The sequence below is a fragment of the Triticum urartu genome, chromosome 7A (assembly GCF_056163025.1).
Source record: "Triticum urartu cultivar PI428250 chromosome 7A, HENAU_Tu73, whole genome shotgun sequence".
NCBI classification, from domain to species: domain Eukaryota; kingdom Viridiplantae; phylum Streptophyta; class Magnoliopsida; order Poales; family Poaceae; genus Triticum; species Triticum urartu.
In genome coordinates, this window is record NC_141879.1 from 709,704,839 (window position 1) to 709,727,697 (window position 22,859).

At 42.1% G+C, this 22,859-nt stretch overlaps 1 protein-coding gene, 1 long non-coding RNA gene and 1 pseudogene across 16 annotated transcripts; 2 read left to right on the top strand and 1 right to left on the bottom strand.

Annotated features, from left to right (window-relative positions):
• Positions 1 to 6,789: 6,789 nt before the first annotated feature.
• LOC125523833 (uncharacterized) lies at positions 6,790 to 13,938 on the top strand. 5 transcript variants are annotated; one of them, XM_048688902.2, is made up of 10 exons: positions 6,791 to 7,048; positions 8,064 to 8,165; positions 8,282 to 9,021; positions 9,136 to 9,231; positions 9,312 to 9,407; positions 9,485 to 9,580; positions 9,662 to 9,757; positions 9,957 to 10,052; positions 10,701 to 10,847; positions 11,490 to 13,938. In XM_048688902.2, the coding sequence occupies exons 3-10, from the start codon at positions 8,386 to 8,388 to the stop codon at positions 13,587 to 13,589; spliced, it is 3,363 nt and encodes a 1,120-aa protein (XP_048544859.1). In that variant the 5' UTR covers positions 6,791 to 7,048; positions 8,064 to 8,165; positions 8,282 to 8,385; the 3' UTR covers positions 13,590 to 13,938. The 5 variants fall into 5 exon arrangements, with proteins under 5 accessions (XP_048544860.1, XP_048544859.1, XP_048544858.1 ...); XM_048688901.2 differs by having other exon boundaries at positions 8,064 to 8,161; XM_048688903.2 differs by lacking the exon at positions 8,064 to 8,165 and having other exon boundaries at positions 6,790 to 7,048; positions 9,491 to 9,580.
• A 449-nt stretch (positions 13,939 to 14,387) lies between these two features.
• LOC125522183 (F-box/FBD/LRR-repeat protein At3g26920-like) lies at positions 14,388 to 16,303 on the bottom strand (annotated as a pseudogene).
• A 573-nt stretch (positions 16,304 to 16,876) lies between these two features.
• Positions 16,877 to 21,346, top strand: LOC125529498 (uncharacterized). Of its 11 annotated transcripts, XR_015610501.1 has the most exons (8): positions 16,877 to 17,034; positions 17,169 to 17,441; positions 17,839 to 17,891; positions 18,210 to 19,641; positions 19,790 to 20,301; positions 20,548 to 20,585; positions 20,665 to 20,718; positions 21,057 to 21,346. It is a non-coding gene; the product is annotated as an uncharacterized LOC125529498 (long non-coding RNA). The 11 variants fall into 11 exon arrangements; XR_007292641.2 differs by having other exon boundaries at positions 17,169 to 18,333; positions 19,467 to 19,641; XR_007292639.2 differs by having other exon boundaries at positions 17,169 to 17,891.
• Positions 21,347 to 22,859: the final 1,513 nt, after the last annotated feature.

The window sequence follows — 22,859 nt, forward strand, 5'->3', positions numbered from 1 at the left end:
GGGGTAGAAACCCTCACGGGGGAAACTTAGTTGGGCCGGCCCAGGAGCACGGGTACAACAGCCTCCTGTTTTCTTTTTTTTTTACGTTTTATTATGTTTCATTTTTTGCTTTATTATTTCAATTTTATTTATACTTTAAAAAAAATCTGAATATATATATTACAAAAAAACTCTGTAAAAAAATTAGAAAATGTTGACCAAGCATTTGAAAAAATGTTAAATGTGTATAGAAAAAATGTTTATCACGCATACAAAAATGTATTAAAAAAGTGAATAAAAATCTGATCATGTATTGAAAACATGTTAATCAAGCATTCAAAAAATGTTGAATAAGTATTTAAAAATGGTGATCAAGCGTTTAAAAAATATTAAATGTGTATAGAAAAAATGTCGGGCATGTATTAAAAAATGATGTAATTTGTTATCATGTATATAAACGTGTTAATCAAGGATTTGAAAAAAAATAACTATTTAAAAAATGGTGATCACGCATTTCAAAACTATTAAATGTGTATACAAAAAATGTTGACCATGTATTAAAATAATGACGAGTTTTTTATCATGATATAAACAAGTTAATCAAGCATTTGAAAAAATGTTGAATAAGTATTTGAAAAATGTTAAATATGTATACAAAAAAAGTTGACCATGTATTAAAAATGATAATTTTTTGGATCATGTATATAAACATGTTAATCAATAATTTCAAAAAATGTCGAATAAGTATTTGAAAAATGGTGATCAAGCATTTGAAAAATGTTAAATGTGTACAAAGAATGTTCACCATGTACTAAAAAAATGATGAGTTTTTTATCATTTATTTAAAAATGTTAATCAAGCATTTAAAACAACATGTGCAACAATTATATGTAAAATGTTGATCAAGCATTTGGAAAATGTTAAACGTGTATGGGAACTTTTTTGACCATTTGTTCAAAAAATGTTAATATTGTATTTATAAAAATGTTTGCATTTAAAAAATATGTATTAAAATGTTGAGCATATATTAAAAAAAGTTCTATTTGTATTTAAAAATATTAAACGTATATTAAAACATTGTTGTTGACATATCCAAAAAGTGTAGAAATAAAAAAGCGAACGAAACAAAGATAACCAAAAAAATAAACTAAAATAAAAAGAAAATGAAAAATAAATCCGAAGAAAAAAGATTGAAGAAATGGAGCAGAAAAGGAAAATTAAAACAGAAGAAAATAAATGAAAAGCAAGAAAAAAAGAAAAAACAAACCAGTAAAACGGAGAAAGAAAGGAAGAAAACCGGGTGAAAACAAGAAAAAACACAAAAAGCTAAAAAGCTAGTGGAAGTGCGGTTATATTTACTTTGAGTAGTTTGCGCTCTTTAGTTGAAACATGAAAAGAGCGATGGCTTGCGCTCAATATGCGGTTTCCTTTTACGCACGAGGGTTGTTGCTTGGGCCTGTCGAGTACACCATTTTTTTAGATTTTTGCCTTATATCCTTTTATGTATGTTTCTTTTCTTTCTTTTCCTTTTCTTATTTTGTATTAATTTTCTTTTTAATTTTGTCCATCTAGTTTTTTTCGTTGTGTTATTCCTTTTCTTCATAGTGTATTTGGAAATGTCCGTCATTGTCTTTTTAGAAATGTTCATTGTGCAGTTCAAAAAATGTTCAACATACACTTAAAAAATATTCATCTTGTATTTAAAAATCATCTTGTATGTATTAAAAACATGATGAGTTTTTTTATCATTTATTTAAAAATGTTAATCAAGCATTTAAAAAACATGTGGAGCAATTATATGTAAAATGTTGATCAAGCATTTGGAAAATGTTAAACGTGTATAGGAATTTTTTTGACCATTTGTTCAAAAAATGTTAATATTGTATTTAGAAAAATGTTTGCATTTAAAAAAATATGTATTAAAATGTTGACCATATATTCAAAAAGGTTCTATTTGTATTAAAAAATATTAAACGTATATTAGAACGTTGTTGTTGACATATCCAAAAAGTGTAGAAATAAAAAAGCAAACGAAACAAAGATAACCAACAAAATAAACTAAAATAAAAAAGAAAATGAAAAATAAATCCGAAGAAAAAAGACTGAAGAAATGGAGCAGAAAAGGAAAATTCAAACTGAAGAAAATAAATGAAAAGCAAGGAAGAAAAAACAAAGCAGTAAAATGGTGAAAGAAAGGAAGAAAACCGGGTGAAAACAAGAAAAAACACAAAAACCTAAAAAGCTAGTGGAAGTGCGGTTTTATTTACTTTGAGTAGTTTGCGCTCTTTAGTTGAAACATGAAAAGATCGATGGCTTGCGTTCAATATGTGGTTTCCTTTTACGCACGAGGGTTGTTGCTTGGGCCGTTCGAGTACATCAATTTTTTAGATTTTTTCCTTCCATCCTTTTATGTATGTTTCTTTTCTTTCTTTTCCTTTTCTTATTTTGTTTTAATTTTCTTTTTAATTTTGTCCATCTAGTTGTTTTCATTGTGTTATTCCTTTTCTTCATAGTGTATTTGGAAATGTACGTCATTGTGTTTTAGAAATGTTCATTGTGCAGTTCAAAAAATGTTCACCATGCAATTAAAAAAATTCATCTTGTATTTAAAAATCATCTTGTATTTTTAAAATGTTCTTTGCACATTAAAAATGTGTGCCACATATTTCAAAATTTGTTCAATCTGTATTTGAAAAATATGCTTATTATATTTAATTTTGACAATTTATATTAAAAAATATGCATCGCGTATTCCAGTAAGTTCATCGCATAATTTTGAAATCGCATGAATGTTTCCTAAAAGTAAGTATGCGTACACTTTAAAATTTTAAGATTCAAAAAGTATGTCTTTAAAGTTTATAGGTTTCTTAAATGTGTGATCACTTTCATAATTACATGAATAATTTTCTAAAAATATTTGGAAACTTATTAAAGTTACATGAGAATTATTTTAATCGCACGAAAACATTTTAAAATTACATGAAATTTTGAAAAATGTGAACACATCTTAAAACCACGTGAATATATATTTTTTAAATATGCGCCTTCCTAAAATATCCAGACAAATTTATAAAAAAATATGCATGTAAAATTATTATTATATATTACCGAAAATTACACTGATTTTTTTATATAGAGTGAGCAAGAAAAAATGCACAAAATGCCAAAAATTCAACAGAGAAGAAAGCATTCACGTACTAGTACAACAACATGTCGCTCCCTGGCTATACTGACAGCGACCATGTGAGCGACCGTGTGAGCGAGCCATCCACTCCTATCCCAGTAAGCAATGTATAAACTTGCCTCAAAAAAAAGTAAGCAATGTATAAACGAACCACAAACCCTATTGGCCTCCTTTGGTTTGTAGGAATTTCATAGGAATTCTAGAGGATATGATTTTTATAGGATTTTTTCCTTTAGAGCCCTTGGGTTCATAGGAATGGATTCTTATTCCTACATAGGATTGGTTCCTATCCTCCACATTTCATAGGAAAATAAAAATGAGCCTAGACTCAATGGAAAAATTCCTTTGGTGTCAACCAAATGACATCTTGTTTCCTATTCCTACTCATAGGATTTGAGATACATGTCATCTCATTTCCTACAAGATTCCTATTCCTACGATAATCCTATCCTATGAACCAAAAGAGGCCTCGAGAATTTTTATTTTGAATTTGTTTTTTCTTTTTTTTTCAATTTTACTATTCATCCTGAGCTTATTTGAGCTCGGGAGCAGAAGGAGACTTTTGAATTTTAGACTCCTATTCTGCTAACTTGGGGCAATTGGTCAGTGTTGACAAATCTATTATATTTTTTAGTCCCAATATGAGAGTGGAAATCACAAAGCAATTTTGTACCACTCTGAACATTATGACTGAGGCTCTCAACGGTAGACATTCGGGGTTGCCAGCTACTGCGGGTATGGGCAAGTCCGACTATTTTAATTACCTTATTGACTGTATACTCATGAAAATTAGTGGATAGAAAGAAAGAATGTTATCCATTGGAAGAAAAGAATTTCTCCTCAAGCATGTTGTACAGACTATTCCCACTTATGTTATGTTCATCTTTAAAATTCTGAAAGAAAACATGCAAATGAATAATTGACGCGGTGTCGCAATTTTGATGGTGGTAACGGGGACAAATAGAAGAGGCTGCATTTGGGCAAGGTGGGAAATGTGTGTCTAATAAATAAAGGAGGTAAGGATTTTCGTGTCCACCATTGTTTCAATCCAGCGATATTGGCAAAACAAGCGTGTTGCCTTGTTGAGAACCCTGATTACTTCTGTGCCACATTTTTTAGGTGATTTGTTGGATGCTAAGTTAAGAAAGGGAAAGGCCTCCTCTTTTATTTGGCAAAGTATCATGTCGGCGGTAAATTTGATGGAGCACGGCTATCTTTGGAGAGTTTGTAATGGGAAAAATATTTATATTTGGGAAGATGCATTGATCCCTAATTGTGCTAATAGGAGAATTATCACTCCTAGAGGGGGTCATCATCTGACTAAGGTTCTTGATCTCATTGATCTAGTGACCTGGTCCAGCAGATGGTGCCCAATTGATGCACAACCCATCGTCACGATTCATCTTCTTCTTCCTCTTCATAGTATGCCAGATTTCATTGCACAGAGTTTAATAGAAAAAATGGGACATTCACTATTATGCCATCTTATTTTGCAGAATGGGATCGTCAACATGGGATGAAATTCAGGCAAACTAACGAGACGGGTCAAATTGATGTAAATACTACTTGTAGTAAGATTTGGAGATTATCTTGTCCGACCAAGGTAAAAAAATTATATTTGGTGCACGTTGCATGGCACCCTTCTCAATCATGTTACACTTGGCAATAGACATTTAATAGTTTCACCTAAATCTCCCTTGTGTTCTAAATGACTGGAGTATACAAATCATATGTTATTTCAGTGCCCCAAATGGTAAGGATGTTTGGAGCTTGTTGGGATTGGATGAAGTGATTAAAAAGTTTGTGAAGTTGCGCGAGGATGTCCTTGAGTTTTTACTCCATTTACCAGATAAAGATATGTCTATTTCGGGCCTTCATAATGTTTCATGAATTGATGGCTATTACCACTTGGTGCTTTTGATGGGAAAGGATCACGAGGAAAAAACACAAGATGTTAATTACTTTTTATGGGGATTCATGCCAGGCGCGAAATTATGTTGCTGCTCTTTCCCCTAAAGCTACCATGAAGAAGGGGGTTGGACCCTATCACCTAGGGGATACATTAAACTTAGCGTTGATGTATCTTTTGATCACGGTCTACTAGGTGGCTCAGCTGTTGTTTTTCTACGTGATGCTACTGGGATATTCATTGATGGTTAACTAGAAAATTGATTGTTGTGATGACGTCCTTATTGCAAAGGCTCTTGCACCGAGATTTAGTCTATACACGATGCAAAAGGCGGATGTTAATCGTCTTGTTATTAGTGTTGATAATTTGGATGTCACTTATACCATATAATGCCGGAACAAGAGTGGCATTTTTTGATGATTATTATTGTATAGCTTGTGATTCTCCTCCCATTTAATCTCGAGCATTGTAATAAGAAAGCTAATAAAGTTGCTCATAAACTCCCTAGGTTGACTAATAATTGGTTCGAGGAGCATTTGAGCGAAATTTTGCATATCTTTCAATTGATGATGTAACAGTTATTATGAATTAATAAAGTGGTTTGTTCTTAGAAAAAAAGATAATAGTCTTTAAAGACCATCTGCGCTGTCACCCGTTTTCCACCTCTCGCAGCCTACTTCCCTCTCACCCAACGGCGGAGCTATGTACGATGCTGCAGGGGTCATGGCCCCCCAGCTTTCATAAAAAATAGGAAGATTTTTTTCAGGGCTGCTTAGATTAGAGAAAATATAACCTTTAGCTCCACCAAACATACATATTTTGTGTTTGCCCCCCTCCCCCCTGAAAGTCTTGCCTAGCTCCGCCACTACTCACCGGAATGTTTAAAAAGGCTATTGCCGCGGCACCATCCTCCTGCACCCACCTTCCCCATCGAGCGCCAGCGTCGTCTTGCCTCGGCTCGACCCGGCCTCCCCATGCCATTGATACTGCTAGCGAGGCGGACCGCCAGTTCTTACCGACATCGAAGGGGACATCCTCGCCCAGTCCGCGTTTGCTTGCTCTCCTAATTGACGATGCACTGACATTACAAATTAATAAAGTGTCTTTTTAAAGAAGATAATTAGTCTTTAAATAGCACTCTCGCTATCACCTGTTTCCCCCCTCTCGCCGCCCATTTCCCTTTCGCCACACTGCATGCATCACTCTGATGCAGAAGTCGGGAGTAATCCTTTTTTTCTAAAAAAAACACCATTTGAAAAGCCCACTGCTACCGCACCTTTCTGCCGCACCCAACTTCTCCATCACTCGTCGCCTCGCCTCGCCCCGGCCCTCTAGTGCCGCCAAGACTGTTGGCGAGGCGGCCCGCCGGTTCTTACCAACACCGGAGGGGGCGTCCTCGCCCGGTCCGTGTTTGCTCGCTCCCCAGCACGCCCTCCGCCTCTGCTCCCCGCGACACCCACCTGGCCCCTAAACCCTAACCCTAAACCCTAAACCCACCTCATTGAACACTCTCGACGGCGACATCAACTAAACCTGATCACAATCTCTAGAGGGCATATTCCATAAGGGGCTGGCACGTGCGGGGCAACGAACGCACGCCCAAAGCCCCAAAGTGGCTAACAAGAATCGAGCGGTGGATCAGGACGGGAATGTCTCCCCCACGTTGGCGAAATGGGGAAAATGGACGGCAGCCTTTCCATCCCCATCTCCACCGCGGTCGGGTCAGTCTGAGCGAGTGAGGTCATCCGTGCGTCCCGTTGTCGTGCCGAGCCAGCCCGCCTCGCCGTCCTCGCGAAAAGTCCCTCTCCCACTCCTCAACCCCCCACTCCTCCTCCTCCTCCTCCTCCTCCCCCGCACCCGCCTCCGCTAACCCTAGCCGGCACCGGCCGTCGCCCCGGCGTCGAACGAAGTCAGCGGCCGGCGCAGATCCCGCCGCCCCCGCCCCCGCCCCCCGCCGCGGCGCGGGGAGGACGACGGTACGTGCGCCCTCCTCCCCGACCGATTTCCCCGTCCTGCCCCCTGCTGCCCCCGACAAACGCGCGGCGGGCCGATTCGTTGGGGTCTCCGGGCTACGGGGCGGGCACGCCGGGCGGCGATTGGCGGGGCCCGGCGGCCGTCCTCCGGCGCGTTCGATGTTTGGTGATTCGGGGTGGAGGTGCTCCGCTCCGTTGGGTAGGGTCGCCGTGGGCGTGTGGGGCGGATTGGTTTGGGGTTCTGGCGCTGGAGTGTGGCCTGGTCCGGTAGTCCGAGTAGGCCTTCATCTCGGGTAGTGGCCGTCTGATCTATTTATCCTTGACCTCTTTGTATGTGTCCTGTTCCTCAAATTGGTACAGAGCTTGCGCAGGAAGGCCAGCTAGTGGTCGATAAAACCAAGTCTCGCGCCGCATAAGGCGTTTGCCCATCCTTTTTGGGATGTTCGTTGGCGATTAGCGCCATAGAAAGGAAGGTCTCTGGTGATGTGGTAGTCCCACAGGTGGTGACCGTTGGGACTAGATAGGTTGCCTTGTTACCTATTCGCGCTAAAAGACAGGCGCGTGGTGGCGCGTAGATATAGCAACTTAGGCGCCGACGGGGTTTCTTGGTTACGTAGCCGGACATTCTCCATGTGCCGTGCCGTTACGGTTGGCTTGGCCACCTTTTGGTGCCGTTTAGTGTGTTGATGGATGCGTGAAGATGATTTTATCATGGAGGGGTAAGGTGTCGATCGTAGATAGAAGCCCCCATGTTATCGTGTGTCATATCATGGTGCCTCCAATCCAAAGAGAGGCACCAATTTCCCGCGATTTTCGCCATTCAAATGATTTCCTTTTCTTTTAAAGTTTTAATGTACCACCAATTTCCCGCGATTCAAATGATTTCTTTTCTTTTAAAGTTTTAATGTATGGACCACATACATCCTAGATGGGCTGTAGATTGACTAGGTACCAAAAATACTCCAGACAAATACACCCTATCAAATGTGCCCTAAGCCTATTTTGATGATCTTGACAGGACTTCCCCTGCCACAGAAAGGGTTGAATGGAGTTATAATAGGTCACAGAAAGCTGAAAAGAGTATGCAGTAGCAAGGCTAAACTGCTAAAGCCAAAAGCACGTATTAACTTAAACTGCTCCTCAGTTATTTCGACGAAAGCATACTTGGAAATATAGTCTCATAACATTATATCTGTCCTTTATGCATGCTCATTTGTTTTTGCAAAATTGTTGCAGGATGACATCAGCATTTCCTCATGTGGCCACAGAAACATTTATGCTTCTGTTTAGCTGTGCAATTGCCAATTGGACAGGTCTTTGTGAATTGAAGTAACATCGTTATGTCTTCTAGCGGGAGCTCGCGTTCTAGAACTAGAAGTGGCCTTGTCAGGGGAAACAATATCAGGGATCCCACCGACAATTCATCTGCTAGAACAAGAAGTCAGATTGCCAGGGGAAACAGCAACATGGATCCCAACAAGCTATCATGTTCTAAAACACGAAGTGGGCTTGTTAGGGTAAACAATATTGTGGATTCCAGTGAGGGTTCATCTTCTAAAGCACAAAGTGGGCTTGTTAAGGTAAACAACACCGTGGATTGCAATAATGGTCCTTCTTCTAGAACACGAAGTGGGCTTGTTAGGGCAAACAATATCGCGGATTCCAGCAAGGGTTCGTACTCTACAACACAAAGTGGGCTTGTTGGAGCAAACATTGCTATGGATTCCAATGATAGTTCAGGTTCTAAAGCACAAAGTGAACTTGTTAGAGGAAACATTGATGTGGATTCCAATGATGGTTCATGTTCTAAAACGCGAAGTGGGCTTGTTAGGGGAAACATTGTTATGGATTTCAATGAAGATTCATCTTCTAAAACGCGAAGTGGGCTTGTTAAAGGAAACTCTGCTATGGATACCCCCAAGGATTCATGTTTTAGAACACGAAGTGGGCGTGTTAGAAGACGCCCTGCTCATAAGGCATGCAAATCTCTAAATTCTTCCCTTTTTTGTTTGTTTTGGGTGCAACGTATTAGTGCGTGTATATATATATATATATATATATAAAATCATCACTTCTCTTTTCCTTGCTAGGTAGAAAGCAAGGATGAACCAGTCATTAAGGGGTCACCTGATGAATGTGAAGCAGACAGTCCAGGGAAAAATAGATCAAATTGCAAGAGTGATCTGGTATGTTGTAATCATCTTTGCTTTTGTTGGTTTGCATCTGAACGCTATATCTAACTATAATTATATAATTATTCCACTAGGTGCAACTCAAGGATAGCCCAGACATTAAGGGGCCAGATGGAAGTTGCAAAGAAGACATACCAGTAAAGGATCGATTGAATTACAAGAGTGATCAGGTATTCCACGATGCATTTTTCCTCCTGCCTGCTCTATATAAATATAATACACTATGTCTGACTCATTCCATTACTAGGTTCAGAGCAAGGATGAACCAGTCATGAAGGGGCCTGATGGATGGTGGAAAGAAGAAAGCTCCAGCAAGACTGGATTAAGGCACACGACTGATCTGGTATGCTGCTGTACTATTTCCCTCTCTCGCTCCACTCTGTCTAAAACGGTAGAGCTAAGATATTATAACTGTCACTACTAGGTCCAAATCAAGGATGGTCTACTCAGTAAGGGGCAGTTGCCTGATGGATGGCAAAAAGAAGTCAGGCCAAGAAAGGACGGAACTAAGAGTGATCCAGTATGCTGCAATGATCCTTTTCTGCTTGCTTTTTATCTCTTTGAGCCTTGTCTATCTAAAATCTAAGCTATTTTAGCCAACCTAGTTCCATGTCAAATTGAAATAATGTATCACCAGCATCCATATCAAAATGTCATGTTGAACATTGTACTGCCAGCCTACTATAATATGGCTAAGATGTTATAATTGTCACTACTAGGTCCAAATCAAGGATGGGCTACTCAGTAAGGGGCAGTTGCCTGATGGATGGCGGAAAGAAGTCAGGCCAAGAAAGGACGGAACTAAGAGTGATCCAGTATGCTGCAATGATCCTTTTCTGCTTGCTCTTTATCTCTTTGAGCGTTGTCTATCTAAAATCTAAGCTATTTTAGCCAACCTAGTTTCATGTCAAATTGAAATAATGTATCACCAGCATCCATATCAAAATGTCATGTTGAACATTGTACTATTAGCTACTATAATGTGGCTGTGCTTTATTTTAATCGAAAGAACGGTAAGGAGAAAGACCTTAAGGCATAAACGTAGAGCCTGAGTCCACAAGATAGTATTTTCTCTTCATTCTCAACTCACTCTCCTTATATCATATTCAGCACCGACTCTTTCAGTCTTTCCTGCCTCCTAGCATGCTTTTACACTGCATCTATTACGTGATAGTCATTGTTACTGTAAAATATGCTTGAAGCCAGTAACTGATTACACTTTTAGTCCCATCATTTTCAAGGACTTTCAAGAAGTTGATTTTCTGAATAGGTTATTAGTATCTAACCGTGTTGATAGCAATTAGCTTTGGCCGCTTACTGAGCTGCCTTTTTAGCGTTCTGAAGATATACTCGAGTTTTCTTTGTTATAGAATGCCTCCCAAAAATCTATTTTTCCTTGACATTGTTTTGTGTACTTTTTGTTGAACCCCTTGTTTTACCTCTAATTCTTTTGATCTCTGCAGTACTACACTGACCCAGTCAGTGGTTATGAATTTCGCTCTCTGAAGGACGTGCAACGTTATATTGAATCAGGAGACATAAGTAAATGCAATGTTAGGCCAAAGAAGAGAACTGCCCAGGGTGCTTGTATTACACAGAATCAAGATTATGTGAGTTCCTCCTATTGTTTTCACTTTCTGTAGCTTGCATGTTTGTTCCATTAGAACATAGAAAGAATATAGGTGCTATATGTATGTAGGTATCGTAGTTACCATTCCTTGAACCAAGCTCCAGCTAATCCCTGGCAAGTTTGTTCCTCATCATGTGGCAATTCTAGGTTGTGCAGTGGGCACAACCAGCCACTTGTAAATTGCTCTTGTCCTGGTTGTTCTTTTGTAGAAAGTAGAAATGGTACTGCTGTTGTGCCGTTTGTGCAGAGAGCTGGGAGTTCCGATGCGCCCTGTGGCGTAGGTCATAGACGATCATAAAGCTCCGTTACTTTCTGAATTTTAATTTCATTAGATGGATCAGATACGAAACTTTAGGAGATGGGTTAAACAAAGATTTAAGTATATGAGCCACCTTTTCTTTTTCTGACTATTGTGTTAAAATCAGATAAGAGAACATGCAAGTGGTTTAGAACTTTAGATGACTGATATATCATAAAGCAGTTGGTCTCTGAAATTTAGTTTCATTAGATAGATCATGCATTAAACTTCAGGGGATAGGTTAAAGAAAAATCTCTTATATATGTGGCTTCCTTTTTCTTTTTCTGATGATTACAACTTATTAGATTATTTTATCAAATTCAGACAGGAACATCATCAGAATACGGAAGACCAGGTACTGCTGATAAGGCTATTCAATGTGAATTACTAACTGAAGAAGGGATCAGGCTACCGTGGGAAGAAATGCTCAAGACATATACTCAAAATACAATGTTACCAGTGTCTGAAGTCATGAAACTGATGCAAAAATATGCGGACAAGGTTGATCCCTCAGAACACAAGAGCGTGCAACCGGTCTCTCGACACCATGCTTCAAGGGGAAAGAGATCTGTTCAAAGAAAAGAACCAAATGCAGAGGTGAAAACCAAGAAGCGTAAAACCATGTCTAAAGAAAAGGTCGCCACACCTCTCACTCCCAGAGTGTCACCCCGCTTAGTTGCACGGAAGGTTAATCCTGAAGTTAACACTGAGCCTCAAGATGAGCCGACCATTGTAAATCTTGCCAATCAGGTAAAGCCTATTCAAGAAAAAACTGCGGATGTACGAAAAGTTAATCCTGAAGGAAACACTGAGCCTGAAGATGGACCTACCAGGGTAAGTCTTGTCAATCAGGTACAGCTTATTCAACAAAAAACTGTGGATGTGAGCCAGGCAGGCACTGTCATTCAAATGCAAACCAAGCATGGGAACACTGCCAATCAGTTACAGTCGAGGCAAACAGATGCTGCCGTTCCAGTACAGATCAACGAGGGCACTGTCAATCGGTCACAGCTGTGCCAACCAGACCCTGTCACCCAAATCCAAGCTGATACTGTCGTTCCAGTGCAGACCAATCATGTGGGCGCTGTCAGTCAGTTATGGTTGAGCCAGGCAGCCACTGCCAATCGAATACAGACCAATCAGGAGAGTACTGCCAGTCGGTTACAGTCGAACCAAGCAGAGAATGCCAATCACATGCATGGTATGCAGAAATACACTACCAACTACTCACAGCTGAGAAAAGCAGACACTACGCATCAGAAACAGACTAATCAGAAAAATACTGCCAGTCAGTTATGTTCGAGCCAAGAAAAGTCACCCTTTCAAAAGCAGACTGGACAGAAATACATTGCCAATTACTCTCAGTTACCACAAAGCCATGGAAGCACTGTGAATCACATGCAAACTAATCAGCAACACACTGCCAATCAGAATCAGTTACAGTCAAGCCAGGCAGACACAGCCAACGTTTTACGAGCTACAAAGGAATTCTTTGTGAATCACTCACTGCTGAGGCAAGCAGGCGCTGTGAACCACATGCAGAGTAACCAGGCGAACACCGGCATTCGATTACAAATAGGTCAAGCCGACACTGTGAAGCAAATGCAAACCGTGCAGGGAAATAGCTCTGATCGGTCACAGCTGGTCCAAGGTTTACCTGTTAATCAAACACAAACTATTCAGGAATACTTCACTAAGCACTCGCAGCCGAGCCCAGTAAATACTGTGAATCAAATGCAGATTAGCCAGGAAAACACCGCCAATCAACTACGATTCAGTCAAGCTAACTCTGTCAATAAGGCACAAACTATGCAGGAAAATACCACCAGTCGATCACAGCTGATCCAGGGTTTGACTGTCAACCAAATACAGGCTATTCGGGAAAACAATACCAGATACTTGCAGCCACGTTATGCTGAAAATCCTATCCAACAGTCTGGTTTCTCTTCGGCTCCTGAGTGGGGACATGGAGCACCTGCCACAGGCTTCTGGAACAATAATGTTGAACATCAGAAGTCGCCAGCTCCGATGCAAATAGACGCAGCACCTGTTGCAACCTCCTCAGCAAATGTTGAACCCCAGTATGCGCCTGCCCCAGAGCCTGTTTTGCCAACACATACTGCGGTGCCTGGAGGTGCTGACCCATCTGGGTTCGCCCTGCCATCATTTGGAAATTCCTGGTCAGACCCATGTATCGAGTTTGCGTTCAAGACCCTCACAGGCGACATCCCTGTTCTGGATCCAACTGTCGCGGACTACTTTCCTCTGCAGCAAGACTTGAATAAAGTCGCACCACCAGATTACTCCGCTCCCTCCGTTGACGATACTAGAAACCATAGACAACATGTCAACCAAGGCAGCCAGCACTCGGCCCCAAGGCCATCAAATAGGTTCTACAATGGTGGCTGGTTCCCTCCCCAGTGATGCCCCTGGAAGGCTGAATGGATGAACCGCTTGTGCTTGCAAAAAGGCTGATGTTCAGAGAGGAATGCCCAAGCGACCGAGCTCGAAGCAGTAGTCTTTGCGATACTTCTGTGATATATTTTGTGAAAGGGCTGTAGATTTTTCCAACTTTGTTAGACATTGTGTACATCCCACCGGATGCCTCTTGTCATAGGATCAGATTGGCTTCATAGACGCCATGCTGTTGTAGATGATCTAGCTGTGTTTTTGTTTTTCTTTCTTCCTGTGTAGTTGCCCGGTAAATCTCATTTGATGTATCATCAGGGCCAACTCGCTAACACACCGTTGCAAGCACCATAGTTTGACTATCTTTGCAAGTGTTTATGGTATGCGGATAATAAATGGCGGTCCGAATCGACAGCGTCTTTCCGCAAGTTCCTGGACCATTCTCTTGGATACAATTTGTGTTCATGGTTAGGAAGCAATACCATTGCCAGTATCTAATATTCCTTCACTAAAGTGCATTTTCATATGATGGATCGATGCCTGCGTGGGGCAGTTGTCCCTTGCTCATTGTTTTAGTGTCTTGAACACTTCATTTCGGTTCTAAAGTCACACATGTGAATGATACACCGTGAATTGGTGTCTTTGAAGTTCTGCTTCGTGTTCTAGTACGAATTAGTTCTTGATGATGCTCGACTCCTAGTTCCGATTCACAGCACACCTCCTGTTCAAAGCTCACCAGTTAAATTCTCAGCAGAAATAACCGAAATGATGGATGCTATGGACCACGATAACTATCGTGGCAGTCATACAAACTACAGAAAAATAGCACCATAAGTCAGTTAAAATCTTCAGTGCGATGACAAGCACACATATTGTGTCACAAAGCGGGCAGCAGTACATCACACATAACATGTACTTATAATAATTGTCATAAAAGGTCCACGATAACACAAAATGAGAAAGACATGGACACCTCTTGAGCACACTGAATCCAGTCGCGGCATCGACGGCTCAACGCACAAAGGGATCTGTCAGATCCAAATCACGAACGTGGCGGATATCCCAAATATCCCGAAGACATCTATCGTCCGTGAAGTGAAATTCAGCACCCCTTGATGCCCTGTTCTCTACCTGAAGCAACCTCCGCTGTTTCGCGATGAACTCCTCGTCGATGGTTTTCACCTGAAACGTCATCGACTCTAGCACTCTCGCGTTCAGTACGAAGAATGCGGCGAAGTTAACTTCCGGCAGAACCCCCCGATAGGATTCCAGTACTATTGTCTTGAGATGAGTATCAAGGCAATGTGATGTTTGCGACGCCAGTAATTCTTCGGCCCTTTCTTCCTTGGCATTGACCGGAAAAGAGCATTATACTCAGAAACAATTAACAAGTTCAAAAGTTAGAACAACCCAAGTATATCAAAGGCAATGCTGGACAATATGAATTGTCAATGAAGATTGCATTGTCACCTCATTCTGTATGTACAGCTTCTCCAGGCAGGGAAAGAGTCTCATGAAGTCGACAATCATATCCAAACTAAAAAAGCGCACTCTAAAAGCCAAGATCTTGACGTCGTCGGGCTATCAGCACCTACATGCTTTATGAAACGTGAAGCACAATATCAGGCCAACCGACATGCCATTAATTTCACTAAACAAAGCAAATGGAGCTCAGAAGTGCGTACCTCGACAATCCTGTCGAAGCTGAAACGATCGTTCTGAACGATGCAGAAGGTCTCCAGATTAGGCGCGTCGATCACCGATACTCGCAGGTCATCGCGTAGATTGAAATGGAGCAGCCTTTCAATTCTCGATTACGACTTCATCCAAGTTGGGCATGCCCATGGAGTTCCAACCAACTAGAGCGATAACGCCGATGCTTCTGATCCGAGGGGAGCTGATCCAGGCGCGACGGAGTCCGGAGATGTACCGAAGCAGCAAGCACTCCAGGGCGGGGCACCCGGCAATGAGGCTGCCCAGTGCGCCCTCCGAGATGACGGCCTTGACGAGTGCGAGGTGCTTGAGCTGGGGAAAATGAAGCGATTGGACGGCGTCACCGGGGGGGTGGCATAGTTCGATCCTGACAAGGCGGAGCGTGGCGGCGAACCGGGAGGCGGACGCCGGCAAGCGCGAGAGGATCCTGTTGGGTTGTTGAACTCGAGCTCCTCAAGGTTGTCGAGGGCGGGCGACCGGAGCCAGGATTCCAGCTTGCCGGCCTTGCGGCCGTTCCTCCAGGGCGCGCAGAGGCGGCGCCCCGGGCCCGTGTGGGCGGCGAGGATGCGCGAGACGAGGCGATCGAGATCGGAGTGGTGGGTTAGGATTGGGAGGAGGCCGCCGCAGTCGAGGTTGAGAGGGGCGGAGCGCCAGAGGTGGCGCCACCGGGACGCGAGGACCTGGGTGCGGGCGCCGTCCTTGGTGGGGAGGAGGGAGACGATCTCGCCCAGGACTGCGTCGGGGATCTGGCTGATGCGGTCCTCGGCGGCCCCTTCGTCTTCGTCTTCTCCCGCTCCGGGCTGCGGCCCTTGGTTGCCGGCGGCTCTGCCCCCTGCCGCCGCCTCGAGCAGCGCACGCTTCCTCTTCTTCCTGCCGGAACCAGGTCCGCGTCCGCCCGCCTCCGTCTCCATGGCCGTCGGGTAGCCTCGTCGGCGGCGGCAACCGCTAAATAGCCCGTGGAGGTGTCCATGTTGGCCTGGGCTCAGCCTGTGTGGTGGCCGGGTCGTGGGCCGTTTTCACGTGGTAGCAATGTGGCTCACCACAGCAAGTTTGACGTTTTTCTCAAAAAAAAAAGCAAGTGTGACGCAGTTGCTAAAAAAAAGCAAGTGTGACGCATTGCGCTAAAAAAAGCTAGTGTGGCACATTCTCTAAAAAACCAAAAAAAGAAAGATGCAATATAGTATGATCATGGTCTTCAGTTATTTTCTGTTTTGTCTCAAAAAACATTGTTTTCTGTTTCTACAAAAAATAGTTGCTTTCTTTTTTCCCTCAACAAAAAAAATAGTTTTTTTTAAGAAAGACATCAAAGGCATCTTAGATATGATAATAATCAAGGAAAACATCCAGTACCATGGAAAGACACCTGGACTAAAATGACCAGTAAAAAAAGAGAATTACATTAAAAACACACTAGCCTTCTTCCTCCAATTGATTGCGGCCCGCCGAAAACTGAAAATTACACTGAACCAACAGTAAGCGAAAGAGACACATGTAAACTTCCCTGCCATAATCGAGAAGCATTAACATACGCATCAAGGGCGTAGCCTCGCGATGTCCACGTCGACACAGGTACGACAAGAAAATCGGATGGAGCTAGCGAATGGGTTGGGCAGCAGCGCGAATAGTTTGACTTTTTAATCCCACACGCATCCTCTCTCCTTCTTTCCACCCACCTGCTAGGGTTTCCGTCGTCCCGGCCACCGCCGCCGCCGGCGGCGCCCGGCGCCGCCATCATCCCGGCTCAAAGGTCAGTACCGCCGCTATCTATCTTGCTCACGCTTGTAGCTTCACCATCTCCCTCCCTTTGAATCAGACTCTGCCTCCTCTTTCCCCCTTCCCCACAGCCTAATGTTCCCTCTGCCTCCATCCCCACGCTTGCAGCGGCGACCCAAGGAGGAGCTCCGGACTCGGCTGGAGGAGCTCGAGCAGCGGTGGTGGTCCACAACGCCATCAACGTCTTCCTCGGCAGACCAACGTAGGCCGTACATACGTCCGGCTCCGTCCTGCTCTAGTGGCGCCGCCTGTCCACCCAACGAACAAGAGAGGATTAAGGAGGAGATGCACGACGGAGGTGCACACGCTCTTCCCTGTGGGATGACGGTGGTGTTCTTGCTCTAACCAAATTCCACCCCCTCGATCCCAAGTCAGATTCAGGTTCGCTTTTCATCAGTCAGATGACAAATATTCCTGTTTGGTTGACGGTGGTGATCAAGGGGTGGAATTAGTTCATGCGTACAATTTATTAGCACAGCACCACACCAGAGTACTTATGGCGACGATGATGACGAAGCAAGCTGACTTCTACTTCCGGCATACTGTTGGCTGATGCTTCGTACAGCAGCAATGCGTACTCGACCTCCGATTCGAATTTTGATCATTGCACAGAGCTGGCTCCAATAACTTGGATACTCACGAACACAATAGCCTCTGCCGATCGTTTTTGTGGCCGGCCATAAACGCTATGGGCGCAAACAAAATCAATTGGACACAATAGCCTCTGCCACAGGTGCTTGCTGTTTGCTTTATTACTAAATTCATTCATGGTATGCAGGGTACATGCATATATGAATCCATACTTGGATGGTTGGACTGTTGACAGAATAGGTTTGTATGTGAAAATAACATTAAGCATTAGAGCATTATACTTATTCAGATTTGGTCAGAACATACATATACCAGCTAGGCCAATTGCTTTCTTCATGCTACTGTTAGCACGAACTGATGTAGCAATATTCTAAAGGAATGTAAGAAGTGTCTTGCTTGACATCCTCTTTTTGTTACAAGGAAAAGTGGTTATTGATGTAAACTTGGCATCAAGACTATTTAAGTATATTTAGTTCAGGGGATGTTAAATATATTGCTATTTGTGATTTAAGTACAGTATCTTTTTTGCTAAGGTTCTCTTTGTGGTTTTTCATGTAGCAATGGCATGGTTCATTAAATCTTTGGCACACAATGAAGTGTTTAGGAAACTCGATCCAGTAAAGCGGAGTGTTAATTTATCTAAATACGTCCAGTAAGTTCATGATGTAGCAAAACTTACATGGTAATGCCCAATCTTTTGCATTGCATATGTTAGATAAGGAGACTCACATAATATGAAGGAAATTACACCATAAAGTTTGTCATGATAGTATACTTTATCAGCATTATTTTCATATATACATTATTATATGCTAGACATTTTTGTTCAGCTAACTGAGAAAAACATCAACTGAGAAGACTACATAACTCAATAGTTAATCCAGTGTTTATCCAACAGAAAAAATAGGCCACCTGTAGAAGTAGACTCGTTACAGAATCTTTCCAACAATCTGACAAGTACATCATGTATCTAACTCAGCCAAGTAAATTACACACTCATATCTTGGGTTTTAGGTACATTTATGTTTAAAATCGAGGCAACAATAGCTAACCCAGTATTTAATCTCTTTTATCAAATTGTGCAGAAGCATTCTACTCCCTCCGGTCCTTTTTACTCTGCACGTTGGATTTGCTGAAAGTCAAACTTTGCTAAGTTTGACCAAATTTATATTAGAAATTATTAGCATTTATAATATCTAATAAGTATAATATGAAAATATATTCCAAGATGAATCTAATGATATTGGTGTTGTTATGTGAATGTCTACAATTTTTTATATAAACTTGGTCAAAGTTGGATGAGATTGACTTCAGACAAACCTAATATGCAGAGTAAAAAGGATTGGAGAGAGTATATAGGTTTATCTGTACCATAGCTGATATATTAAAGTGAGTAGCTTGAACTACATCACTTGTAAAGACTCCCTAAATTATAGACATATCCAAAACAAACTGCAGTACTCCTTCCTTCCCTATAGTATTTTATAAGTATATAGTATCATAAATGCTTCTTACTATTTTGGTTACCGATTTAATCAATTCGTTTGATGTACTTTAGTAATAGCTGAAAGTTTTGGTGTCACCTCTATTGTAAGGGGAGAAAGAACTATAGGTCAAAGCCTCCTCATATCTGATGCTGATATATTTAGCTTTAGAATTATGGATTTAGATGTCTTCCTGATTCCCCTCCTCTTTCAGTGCCCTACTTTTAGAGCTTCTCTTCTTTGTTTGTGCAGATTTTGTTTCTCTATGTCTTCCTGATTCCCCCCTATTTCAGTGCTCTACTTTTAGAGCTTCTCTTCTTTGTTTGTGCAGATTTTGTTTCTCTAAGCCTACAAGACGATCGCAGAAAATCCAAGAAGATTGACATGAGTGACCCCGGACCCGGAGGCTGTACCAATCATGTTTATAGCACTACAAACTTGGAATACGTCCAGTATTTATTATCTTGGTAATTCACTGCACATGAAGAAAGGACAACCGTTCATGGGTATGTATGCCCTCATCTATTTCAGGCCACATGATACGACATATGCCTTTAGAAACATTTGTTGAATATCCATTGGGATTACCAATTTGGTCTTTAATCCCATAATTGGATATTTTTAACAGTTTTGTTATGGTCTTTTCCATTGCAGACCCATCCCAAGAGGTATCGATCTGCAGAAACTTACATCTGGGTGTTTGTCCTGAACATATATGCATAGGAGGTGATGGTTACATTTAAGGTAGAGAGATTCTTAGAGCTATGCACTTGTTCACAAAAGCTGAGAAAAGTCAGGCGATATTCTCTATCTTGTCACAGCTGTGATGATTTTGCTTAGGAATTTTTTGTTAATTGACAGACATTTTTGTTAATTCGTAGGCACTTTTGTATGTCGTTCATTATGATAATTTTGCTTAGGAAGTTTGGAATGAAAGTTCTGGCACTTTCAATATTCACTGTATTCATAATCGGAAAGTATTTAGTCTACACGTACTGTTCATGTTCATGGTGATATATTGTAAATATTAGTGCTTAGTTCATGTCCTTGATGAACTTTTTTGAATTTTTGGTCCTGGTGGTGGTCGAGCTCATCTGGTGGTGGTTGTTGCCACTCCTTCTCTCCACGGCGTAGACCTTGTCGTCGAGCTCATCTTCTATCCTAAGGTGTGTGTTGTCTTCCTCTCTGTTGTAGTTACTTCCACATTATTATATGATCTAAGGCACACATGATATATTGAACGTCATGAAGTCAGATTTATTTCCATTTCTTCAGTTTGTGACACAAAGTTCCGTCCAGTAATTGGAAAGATTATTTTTTGACGGTTGTTCTCTGGAGCTCATTATTTTAGTCCTTTTCTCTTAGATTTTGACTAATCTGGCTGCTCTGGTGCTCCACTTTTTTATTTGCAGGTGATGATCTTTCTGCAAGTTGCTGCCTGGGTTTATAGGTTGGTGATTCTTCTATCCCTTGATCTTCTTCTGTGCATGTGTCATATGTGCTTACATCTATGTTGGGTGCTACTGCAGTCCCGTTCGTTTCTTTACAAGACACAGATGACAGAAATGCCGCAATGGGACCAGGTCGTTACCTTTTTCCGTCTCTGTCCACATGTATCCATACAATTGTTTGTTCGTCGTTTGCCCACTTATATGTGTATATATGCTTCTTTCTAACAATGGTCGTTTGGATGCATATGCCCATATTGCCATTTTTTGTGAAGTATGTAGTATAACCACTGGTTATTCCTTGTAATATCCAAATGGTATAAGAGATTTTGTTAGTGCACCATTAGCATATTCTTTGTTACTGGATCACTTTAGAGTTTAGACCAAATATTATTGACAAAATGTTACTTTGGTTTTTGTTCTAGAGCACTTTGCATAATGTCTGAACTAATAGGAGATTTGTTTTACGAAAGAGTTCAAATTAGGATGAAGAGGTGTTCTTCCATGGTGGCCAAAGGTGAGGCGCTTCTCCGGCCAGATCCATGGCCACCATGTTGCCATCGACGTCCACCGTCCTTGACAGATCGATCGAGCGTGCATCATTGAGCTGCATGGCTTCCCCCATCACTGAGCTGCATGGCTTCCCCATCTCCCAGTTATCAGAGGATGTCATGTAACCTTTAAGAATACATTCTCTAAGCGTGTTGATTTTGCACATCTATATCTTAAAGTTTTACATACTTGCACGTACCAGTACTAAATATGCATGTATTTTGAGTGTGATGGAATAACACACCTTGGTACAAACAAGAAATTGGAAAGGGCACTTCCCAACCTGGCACCGCCCCAACTTCGTCTCAGGCGGCGCCACCGGGTGGCGCCCCAACAACTAGTAGGCTTTAAAGACCGCAATAGCCACTTGCCGTTTGAGACAAGATCTAGAAATTGTTGAAGAAACATCAGCTGGCCCATCACTCTCTGTGAAGTACAAGCTTACAATAATATCAAATGCCTTGATAACATTCTTCGAGCCAGAACCAGGTCTGGGTCCGCCCGCCTCCCTCTCCATGGTTGTTGATATGTGCAGGAAGGGGAGAAGACAAGGGTAGCCTCGGCGGCGGCGGCAACCGCTGAAGTTGTTTCACCGGTTGCTCGCCAGCATGTTATGAATTGGTGTATTATGGGCTTGGAAGTTGCTTCAAGGCCATGGCAGGCTTTGGTTACAAATCTTTATAGGACAAGTACATTACCATGGTTGAGCGGAGCTAATACCCTCGACAAATCTTTATAGGACAAGAACGCGATTTGAGGTTCATCATGGTCGTATGGCTTCCTTCTGCCTCGGCACGTGGAGTGGGGACGAACCATTCAGTACTAGGTTTCCTGACTCTTTGTGATTTTGGAGGAGCCCAAGGCTTAAGTCTCCCATGTATGGGGCGCAGGGGCGGAGCCAGGGGGGACGAGCAGGGGCCTGCCCCCCCCCCCCCCCCCCCCCCCCAATGATCGACAATTTTAGTAGCAGCGATGAGTAATTACCAACGAGATTAGATCAATATATGTACTCAGCCCCCTCTATACTCGAATCCTGGCTCCGCCACTGATGGGGCGGGGGCAGATGACCGCTCGTTTTAAGCTTCGTTGGACTTGGCGGAAGGGGATGAGTTGGTCAGAACTGGCAGGGATAAACATCTTCGGCGGCTAGGATGCAACTAGTTGGAAACTCGAGACCATTTATCTACGAGCTCCTTGTACAAAGAGATTTTCAAGAAGTTTGGGTTTTGTGACAGTATGAATATTTGGAAAGCGTGTATCCAGCTAAAATCATAATTTTTCTCTAGCAGATTGCTAGAGATCGCATCCTAGTGGGAATCAAGTCCTTATGCGGCATCGGCCGACCGATGGAAAGTGTGTGTGGTGTGGTCGGGATGAAACCTACGATCACATTTTATTTCGATGTGTTGTGGCTTAGTTTGTGTGGAGTGCGGTTCAGGAAGCAACTGGTGCTATTTAAAAGTCGACTGACTTTACTGACTTCGACACTCTTGTTATGGAAACCTAGGGCAGTGATCACAAATTAGCAACGAAAGCGTTTGCCGCACTTTCTTGGACGGCGATGGAAAGCTATGTACAGCCTGTTAGGCTATTATATGGGCTCGGGCATGCACTACATTTACAAGCCTGGGGCTGGACCTCTTTAAGTTGATAAATACTGGAAAAAAATAACTGGATGTACAACTAATTTTTGGGCCATGCCTGGGGCTATAGCCCCAGTTGCC